The sequence below is a fragment of the Orycteropus afer genome, unplaced genomic scaffold (assembly GCF_000298275.1).
Source record: "Orycteropus afer afer isolate SDZICR_OR568_19922 unplaced genomic scaffold, OryAfe1.0 scaffold00385, whole genome shotgun sequence".
NCBI lineage: Eukaryota > Metazoa > Chordata > Mammalia > Tubulidentata > Orycteropodidae > Orycteropus > Orycteropus afer.
The window spans coordinates 1,016,127-1,026,372 of record NW_006921972.1 but is presented as its reverse complement, the minus strand read 5'-3'; the positions used below and the strand labels follow the sequence as shown (position 1 = coordinate 1,026,372).

The following is a 10,246-nucleotide window of genomic DNA, read 5'->3' as shown; positions in this document are numbered from 1 at the left end:
TCCCTCTGATTCGTGGTGCCCCCCGATTCACGGTATCCCCTTTCTGATTCGTGGCGCCGCACACTGATTCGCGGTGCCCACTCTGATTCACAGTGCCCCCCCTCTTATTTGCCCCACTCTGATTCCTGGCGCCCCCTCTGATTTGCAGCACCCCCATGTGCTGCACTGTAGCGTGCACCTGCAGGGCTTTCTTGGGTGTCATCTCCACAGAAGCAGATTTGTAGGCCTGTCTTCTGTGGAGCCATTGGGTGTATTCAGACTGCCAACCTTCAGAGTAGTAGGCAAGCGCAAAGCACTTGGGTCCCTGACTGCTGGCATATTGTTGGCAGGCATGACAATATGTGTGCCCTTTTGGGAGATGGGTGTGACATTAGCTATCAGTTTCCTTTAGGCCCTTTGAGTGACTCCAGTCGGTCCCATCTTTAAGGAACCATCCTACAGAAATTATGAAAAGGGTCTCAGCCCAGACTCACCAGTGTCCTGAAGAGTAGCCACTCTGCACTGTTGGTAGCAGAAAAAAGCTGGCCCCACTTAAATGTGCTTCTTGGGGAGAACGGTTGGTGAAGCATAGTGCACCGTGGAGGCTAAGTGCACTCCACCCAGGGGGTTAGAGGAGGCCAAGTGGTGGCTTCCTAACATCCAGCAGCCCCAGCAGTGCTCATGGCTGCCCAGACCACTAGCCCCGGCAGTGAGGAGGTGACCACCCCACCTCCTGATGCTCACGGCAGCCAGGCCACCAGCCTCATCAGTGATGAGGTAACCCCCTCCTGATGCTCATGGCTGCCCAGGGGGTACCCAGCGGGAAGGAGGAGCCCCTCCACATGGCTAGCCGCCATGTCCAAGCAAACCTAGACTGCAGCCCCCTAGGCCATGACAAGGGAAAGCCCTTCCTTCCGGAGACGTCCAAGGAGTCTACCAAGCCTTCCTGTTCCCATGAGAGCAAGAGTGTCGGACGTGAGCAGGCATGTTGGGAGCTGGTCACTGTGCACTGCAGATGCGGGCTCTTGTCTTCAAGAGGCTCTGTGTCCTGTCGAGAGGGGTGTGTCAGGTAAGCCGTTTGGCATTAGACACCAATCCTAGTTCATTCACGTGGTGTCTGGGCTTCGTGGGAGAGCACTTGGCAGTGACGTGTGCTGAAGGAAATAGAACATTAGGTAATAATTCCTGGGTATGTTGCAGCCGGGTGGAAAATCCAACGTTTGTGCCATTGGGTGCCTGTATGATTGTCTGTGTTCACACCTTCAGCCACATGTGTGTCGGCGGCCGACCTGTTCATGGCAGAACATGATGTCACTGTTCATGAGACAGTCACACTACCAGGTGCTACTTTACCGCTACCACCGCGAGAAGGGAAAACTGTGCCTCTGTCACATATGATAGGAATTAAAACGTGGAATGCTTTGAATTCATGAGCTAGTTTTGATGAAAACTCACCAGGTTTTCGAAGTATCTGCCTTATTACCTCTGAATGCCCCTGCGTGATCATGCTGTAACTTCACTGCATTGGTGTATCTTTCTGATAACGTGTTTGAAAGCGTGCAGTCATCAAATGGAATTACTTGTGGCCTCTTTTAAATTGCCTTTCCTTCCACTCAGTTGTATTAGCCTTGCTTGCCCACAGGATCATAGAAGCTTCGGTCCAAGTTCACTGGCATCCTAAGGTATAGCCGTCTGAGAGTGTCCCTCTGCTTGGAGGCAGCATTCAGGGAGCTGACCCAGGAAAACACCTGCCTTTTGCAGGCCTTATCCCTGTGCACACGGAGAGTCCTTAGCATGCAGCCTTACCCCAGTTCTTGGTGACACAGACACATGCTGAGGGTTAAAACTGCCCAGGCATCCATGTGCTGCTGTGCACAATTGAAAACTTGATTTTAGCCAAGGACGTTCTTTAAAAAGACAGACACACCCATCCAGGCCTTTTGACGCTTTCCCAGCAGTGCTCCATGTTCACATTAAAACCTGGTGAGTCACGTCACCAGTTTGACACCTGGCTCTTTAGAGCAGGCAAAGATGGCCTGGGTACTGGGTGGCGTGTGCATGCTGAGGCATCTGCGAGGCTTTCTCCAGCCCGTGGGGGCCCTTCCCGTGATGCTGTTTCTGAGGTGAATTGCGCCCACTGGGAGGACCTGAGTCCTTAGTCTTAAGGTGGTAAGAGTAGCGTGGCAGGTTGCCAGGGTGCTATGTGGCCTGTGGCCTGCACAGCTTCCCCTCACTGAAGCACAACTTTCATGTCTTCCTGTGCCATCCTGTTGACTCATCTGATGGTTTTGGCCATGCTGTCGCTTGCAGGGACCCTGACCCAGAATGAGATGGTCTTCAAGCGCCTCCACTTGGGCACCGTGTCTTATGGGACCGACACGATGGATGAGATCCAGAGCCACATCATCACATCTTACTCACAGGTAAGGCTCTGGGTGCCCACATCCAGCCTCCCCTCAGCACCCCCAGTACCACCGGTCTCCCCTTAGCCCGTGGCTTGCTCACCTGTCAGTTCCCAACCTGTTTTTCATTGTGCGACCCAGATAGGACTCGTGACACAGGAGCCCTCTCCAGAGGGTTTAATCCTCACTCTGCTTCCCCGAGCTTGTGCAGCTCAGCTCCTGGACTTGGTCTAAAGCACTGTTTCTGCATTACTACAGAGAAAAGCATGATGAGCTAGAATCATTTATTCAGATTCAGTTTTCTCAGTAAATTATTATTGAAAAGTTACACATTATACATACCATTGTTGAGAATACACAGCACTCCCTCTTTTTTTTTCACAACGGATTAAGACTTTTTTCATATTTAAAATACATATATATATACACACACACACACACACACACACACACTTTTTTTTTTTTTAAAGGATCGGGCAGTGTTTTGTTCTGTTGTACATAGGGTCTCTATGAGTCAGAGCCAATTCAGCGGCCCCTAACAACATATTTTTAAAAGAAAAGTTCTTTCCTCCCTCGCCCTCCTCCTTCGACACCAGTGGACGTGGTATACCTGTCACTCATGTTCAGCAATCATCAGCTCATGGTAGTTTGGTTTCATTGTGCCCAACCCCATGTCATATGATTTGGAAGTGAAGGAATATGTTACAATATTTCATTGGTGTTTTAACCTGTAGTTCTAAGAGGTATGGACTCTGTTTTTGTTTTTGTTTTGTTGTTGTTAGGTGCCATTGAGTTGTCTCCGATTCATAGCAACCCTATATACAACAAAACAAACCACTGTGCAGTCCTGTGCCAGCCCCACGATCCTCATTGTACCTGAGCCCACCGTTGTAAGAGGAAGCTCCCAAAAAAATCAGACCCAAGGCTGACAACAATACTGATGGTGGGCTCTCTCAGTGTGGGAATGCTGCCAAGAAAGAGTGGAATTTGGTGTCCTCTATGCAAAACCAAGCGTCAGACAAATGCCCACAAATGCAGCCAGTCCACTGGGCTTAGACAGCTTTGCTTGGGCTGGGTATCAGGCACCTGGTGGGCAGAACAACACGCACAGTCACACCTGACCTGGATGCCTGTTGTTTGCACTGTTGAACCTGGCAGCGTAGGTGACGATGTGTGGACTTTTGTGCATCACACAGATCAGTACACAGGGAGAAGAGAGCCCAGGGGACACATGGTCTCCACACAGAGTACAGTTGTGTGGTGCAAGTCTAACACAGATACATCCTCATTTTCAGCAAGCAAAGTTGTGTTGTCAGTGAATCACAGGTTGTAAATGATTCTTCCTCCAATCCTGATGCCATGTTCTTCTTCCTATAGTCCAGCTTCTGGGATTATTTTCTCAGCATACCAGCCACTCCTCAGAAGGAAGATTGGAGAGTCTACTTCCATAGAGATACCTCTTTGGAAACCCAAGGAGGGTCGCTGTGAGTCAGGAGAAACTCAAAGGCAGTGAGTGATTTATACAGATTGAAGAAGTATGGTGAAAGGATACAACCCTGATGCGCTCCATTCCTGGTTTTAAACTGTGCAGTAACCCCATCTTCTGTTCAAACTACAGCCTCCTGGTCTATGTACAGATTCCTCATGAATACAATTAAGTGTTCTGGAATCCCCATTCTTCTCATTGTTATCTGTAATTTGTTATGATCCACACAATCAAATACTTTAGCAGTCAATAAAACACAAGTAAACATCTTTCTAGTATTCTTTACTTTCAGCCAAGATCCATCTGACATCAGCAATGATACCCCTCGTTCCATGTCCTTTTCTGAATCCAGCTTGCCTTTCTGGAAGTTCTCTGTCAGTATACTGCTACAACCATTTTTGAATTATATTCAGTAAGATTTTACATGTGTGCAATATTAATACTGTTTGATAAATTTCCACATTCTGTGGAATTAGGTACAAGTATGGATCTCTTCTAGTCAGTTGACCAGGTAGCTGCCTTCCAAATTTCTTGGCATAGCAGAGTGAGTACCTCCAGTGCGGCATCCGTTTGTTGAAACATCTCAGTGGGTATTCCTTCAGTTCCTGGAGCCTTGTTCTTCACCAATTCCTTCAATGCAGCTTTGACTTCTTCCTTCAGTACCGTTGGTTCTTGATCATATGCCACCTCCCGAAATGGATGAACATTGACCAATTCTTTTTGGTACAGTGACTGTGTATTTCTTCCATCTTCTTTTGATGTTTCCTGCATCATTCGATATATTGTCCATAGAATCTTTCAGTATTGTAGCTCAAGGCTTAGGTTTTTTCTTCAGTTCTTTCAGCTTGAGAAATGCCAGGTGTGTTCTTCCCTTATGGTTTTCTAACTCCAGGTCTTTACACATTTCATTGTAGTAATTGGCTTTGTCTGCTTGAGGTGCCCTTTGAAATCTTCTGTTCAGCTCTTTTATGTTGTCATTTATTCCATTTTTTTATCTACTCTTCGTTCAAGGGCAAGTTTCAGAGTGTTTTCTGACCTCCATTTTGGTCTTTCCTTCCTTTCCTGTCTCTTTAATGACCTCTTGCTTTCTTCGTGGATGATGTTCTTGATGTCATCTCACAATTTATCTGGTTTTTAGTCATTGGTGTTCAATGCATCTAATCTATTCTTTACATCTCTAAATTCAAGAGGGCTATATTCAAGGTCATATTTTGGCTGTCATGGACTTGTTTTAATTGTCTTCAACTTCATCTTGAACTTGCATATGAGCAGTTAATGGTCTATTCCACAGTCAGCTCTGGGCCTGGTTTTGGCTGAAGATCTGAACTTTTCCATCACCTCTTGCCACAGATGTTGTCATTCTGATTCCTTTGTACTCCATCTGGTGAAGTCCATGTATATAGGTGCCACTTGTGTTGTTGATAAAAGATATTTGCAATGAGTAAGTCATTGGTTTTGCAAAATTCTATCATGTGATATGCAGCGTTTTTTCTATCACCAAGGCCATATTTTCCAACTACCAGTGATTCTTCTTTATTTCCATCTTTTGCATTCCAATCACTACTGATAATCAGCACATCTTGATTGCATGTTTGGTGAATTTCAGACTGCAAAAGTTGGTAAAAATCTTCAATTTGCTCATCTTTGGCTTTGGTGGTTGGTACATAAATTTGAAAAATAGTCCTATTAACTGGCCCTCCTTATAGTCATATGGATGTTATGCTGTCACTGACAACGCTGCACTTCAGGATAGATTTTGAAACATTCTTTGTGATGATGAACGCCACAGCATTCCTCTTCAATTTGTCATTTCTGGCGTAGTAGATCATGTGTTTGTCTGATTCAAAATGGCCAAATCCAGTCCATTTCAACTCACTAATGCCTAGGATATCGATCTTTATGCATTCCCATTTCATTTTTGACAACTTCCAATTTTCCTAGATTCATAGTTTGCACATTCTGTGTTCTGATTATTAATAGATGTTTGCAGCTGTTTCTTCCCGAGTTTGAGTCATGCCACATCAGCAAATGGAGGTCCCAAAAGCTCTACTTTATCCACTTCAGGTCAGCTCTACTCTGATGAGGCAGCTCTTTCCCAGTTGTGTTTTGAGTGCCTTCCGACCTTAGGGGTTCATCTTCCAGCACTGTATCGGACAGTGTTTCAGGGCTTTCATAAAGTTGTCCAGTAATATATCAGACAGTGTTTCACTGCTACTCATAAGGCTTTCATTGGCCAATTGAGAAGTGGATGGCTTCTTCCTTCCTCCGAGTCTGTCTCAGTCTGGAAGCTCCGCTAAAACCCATCCACCCTTGACAACACTACTGACGTTTGAAACACCAGTGGCACAGCCTCCAGCCTCAGAGCAACATGCAAGCCACCACAGTACAACAAATTGACAGACAAGTTTATCTCCCTTAGTTCTTCCAAACCACTCAGCTCACTTCCTGTCCTTCCCCCTCCATGTTCCAGCTGTCAACCCTAGCTGCTGCTTCCTTCTTGAGGGCTTGAACACAACCCTAAGTTTGTTGCCTTCAGTAGCACCACAGCATAGCTCTCTGAGGATACGAGAACAGGAATGACTGGCTTTCATTGGGCAGTGTAGAAGGTGTGTCATCTACTGAGGTGTGTGGACAAGCCAGCTCTGCAGAGGTGGCCAGTGGCCTGAGCCAGTGTAACCCAGTGCAGTCGATGCACTGTCGAGTGAACCCCAGTTCTCAGCACCCCAAGGGGGCTCCGCAGGGTTTTTGACAGCTGATTTTTTGGAAGTAGATTGCCAGGCCTTTCTTCAGAAGTGACTCTGGATGGACTAGAACCTCCATCCTTTCAGTCAGTAGCCTAGTGCTTAACCATCTGCACCTCCTCTGGACCATATATGTACCACACTGCCTGTCTGAGACATGTGAGAGCCATCTGTATGCATAGACTATGTTCAGATCCCTTAGGGCTAGGGGCTCTGGTGGCATAGTGCCCAAGGCATCTGACTGCTAACCAGAAGGCTGGCAGTTCAAACCTACCAGCCACTCCTCAGAAGGAAGGTTGGGCAACCTACTTCCATAGTGATACCGCCTCGGAGACCCAAGGAGGGGTCGCTGTGAATTGGATGCAACTCGATGGCAGTGAGTGAGGGCTGGAAACATGTGCCATCTTCCAATGAGTGTCTGAGGCTTCTCGATCACATGACTCTGGTGACAAGGAGTGTATGTCCTTCGTTTGTTTGGATGTCTTTTCATTTGCCATGTAATTTGGAGTTTACACATTCAGCATCCTCAGGTTCAGCAATCCAAGGGACTCTGTTAGAACACCACCACTGACTGTTGTCTGTGAGGAGACAGTGTGTCCTCTGGGTTTTCTTCTCCCTGTGTACTGGTCTGTGTGTCCCTCTTAGAACACCACCACAAGACTTTACGTGGCGGAGACCATGTGTCCCCTGGGTTTTCTTCTCCCTGTGTGCTGATCTGTGCCTCTGTTAGAACACCACCACAAAACTTGACACAGAGGAGACCATGTGTCCCCTGGGCTCTCCTCTCCCTGTGTACCGATCTATGTCTATGGTAGAATGCCACCACATGACTGTCCTCAGGAGACTGTGTGTCCCCTGTGTTCTCCTCTCCCTGTGTGCTAATCTGTATCTGTGTTAGACTTGCACCACACAACTGTACTCTGTGTGGAGACCATGTGTCCCCTGGGCTCTCTTCTCCCTGTGTACTGATCTGTGTGATGCACAAAAGTCCACACATCGCCACCTATGCTGCCAGGTTCAACAGTGCAAACAACAGGCATCCAGGTCAGGTGTGACTGTGTATGTGGTGTGTTGTTCTGCCCACCAGGTGCCTGATACCCAGCCCAAGCAAAGCTGTCTGAGCCCAGTGGACTGGCTGCATTTGTGGGCATTTGTCTGACGCTTGGTTTTGCATAGAGGACACCAAATTCCACTCTTTCTTGGCAGCATTCCCACACTGAGAGAGCCCACCATCAGTATTGTTGTCAGCCTTGGGTTCGATTTTTTGGGAGCTTCCTCTTTCTTCCATAGTGTTTAAAACCGCATTTGAGACTAGTCTGGTACTTATTCTTGTTTTGTTTTGCGATGCTGTGAGAGGGAAAAGTCCAATCCTATGTGTGTATTTGGAAGCTCTGGTAGCATAGTGGCTAAGGCACTTGACTGCTAACCAGAGGCTGGCGGTTCAAACCCACCAGCCACTCCTCGGAAGGAAGATGAGGCAATCTACTTCTGTAGTGATACTGCCTCAGAAACTCAAGGAGGGGTCGCTATGAGTCGGAGCCGACTCGATGGCACATAACAACAACAACATGTGTATATTTATCATATGTAAACATTCATACATGGAGACCTGTGCACGGGCACACACAGCCAGCCATTGAGTAGTTTGGATGTGATGTTCACTTAGCTGTACAGTGTAATGTCAGAACCCTTTGTAATCTAGAATGTTTATGAAACAGGAATAACACTCCACTTCTGTCGTCTGTGTGCATGTTGAAATGTACCAAGTGACGTTTGTTATTGGTAAAACTAATTCATATTGTCCATGAATATGATTTTAGTATTTCCAGATAAGTTAGGATTTTGCTAGAAAACATCAAAAACAGAAAAGATGGGTCATTAAATAAAAACAACAAGTATTCCATATTTATTGAAAAATTAGTTTTCCTGAAAGCTGCCCTGTGGTTAGCTGTTTAGACAGGACGTTGAAGTAGCATTGGTTTCAGTCCCTGTTGCATTCTGTTTTATTAGTGAGACAGCAGGTGGCTACGAGGTCCACATAATGTAACTAGATCTTCTGTGACCTGATCCTATTTCCCACTGGAGGTGTTGGGGGAGCGAAGGCATAAGCATTAATAGAATTTGTGTGAAATTAATTATGAAGCGTCATAAGCCACAAGGAGTGAAGCTCCTTACTCTATCACGGAGGCTGTGATGGTCTCTGTGCTGGTGGCATGCAGATACCGAGGGCAAGGGGCTTCGCCGGGGGGCCCAGCAGACGAGCAGAGGAGTCCGAGCCCTCATTAGCGGGACTGTTATTTGACGGGCAGAGAGTTCACAGCTCAGCTGCTCTGCACCCACCAGTGTAGCGGCTCCCTTTCTCAGGAAGAGTTCAGGAGCCGCTCTGAAGTTAGTGGCAGGATTGTGTAATGGGAGTTTCAGGATCAAGGGAGATTGTCACTTCACACCCAAAAAGGCCTTTCCCGTGATGAGACAGGATCCCTCAGACACAGCCAAGTCTGACATGCGCCAGCACTCATGGGATGCCAAATGGGCAGTGGCTTCCAGAGGACATGGTCTTAAAACAGGACCTGGGGTCTGTTTTTTTCTGAGTAGGAAAAACAAAGGTTAGCTGTCCCTACCAAGGAAAGGAGACGATCTAAATTCAGAGACAATTAGAAGGTGGATGGATTTGCTTTTAAGGGAGGACTCTGGAAAATTCGGTCCTGCATTTCAGCATCGCGCCGTTTTACCTACAGCATGTTGCATGTTTTGGAAAAATAAAAGCAGTTGTGAGCATTCTATTCCATTCTGTTCTGTGATTTCGTATGTTTTTAGAAGCAATTAGTACACAGAAATTGTTCAGGACTTAGAAAAATCGGCGTTGCAGTTAACATGCTTGCATATGGGAGATTGCCAGGCTTCTCACTGCCCTGGCAAGTACTGATGCATTTGCCAGCCAGGAAATAGCAGAGCCCTGTGCCACACTGAGGGAGAAGTCACTGCTCCCAGGAACAGAACAGAATCCGATCATCAAATCAAACTACTTTTCTTGCCTCTGGCTCCTTAGCTGTCCTGTAACAGTGTGTTAATAATCCCACGCCCATGCGGTTCTCCTTGCTGTATCTTCACCTGTGGCATTTCCTGTCTTAAAGGCATATTCTCAAGGCAGCGCTGGAAACCAAGCCAGTTCCACTCCACCGAGGAAGGCCCAGTCTTCAGCTCCCAAAGTCAGAAGGAGTGTCAACAGCCGAATTCATGAAGCTGTGAAGGCCATCGCACTGTGTCACAACGTGACACCTGTGTATGAGTTCCGAGCTGGGGGCACCGGGGAGACGGAACATGCAGAGGCAGACCAGGACTTCAGCGACGAGAACCGTACCTACCAAGCCTCCAGCCCCGACGAGGTGAGTGGGCCTCCTGTAAGGATCCGTGCTGCCACATTCTTCAGCCTAGAAAACTGTCCACTGGGAGCTCTGGGGGCGCAGTGCCGAAGGCACTTGACTGCTAACAAAAAGGCTGGCGGTTCAAACCCACCAACCACTCCTCGGAAGGAAGACTGGGCAATCTGTTTCCATAGAGATATCAAAACCCAGGGAGGGGTCACTATTAGTCGGAAACGACTAGAGGGCAGTGTGTTTGTTTTTTTTTTTTGGTTT

General features: G+C 47.1%; 1 protein-coding gene across 1 annotated transcript in view; it reads left to right on the top strand.

Annotated features, from left to right (window-relative positions):
• Window positions 1-10,246, top strand: part of ATP9B (ATPase phospholipid transporting 9B (putative)) — a 285,800-nt gene that overhangs the window by 232,819 nt on the left and 42,735 nt on the right. Inside the window, exons 13-14 of the mRNA XM_007953302.1 lie at window positions 2,290-2,402; window positions 9,743-9,994. Of these exons, the coding sequence (XP_007951493.1) occupies window positions 2,290-2,402; window positions 9,743-9,994 (365 nt within the window). The remainder of the gene's footprint in view (window positions 1-2,289; window positions 2,403-9,742; window positions 9,995-10,246) is intronic.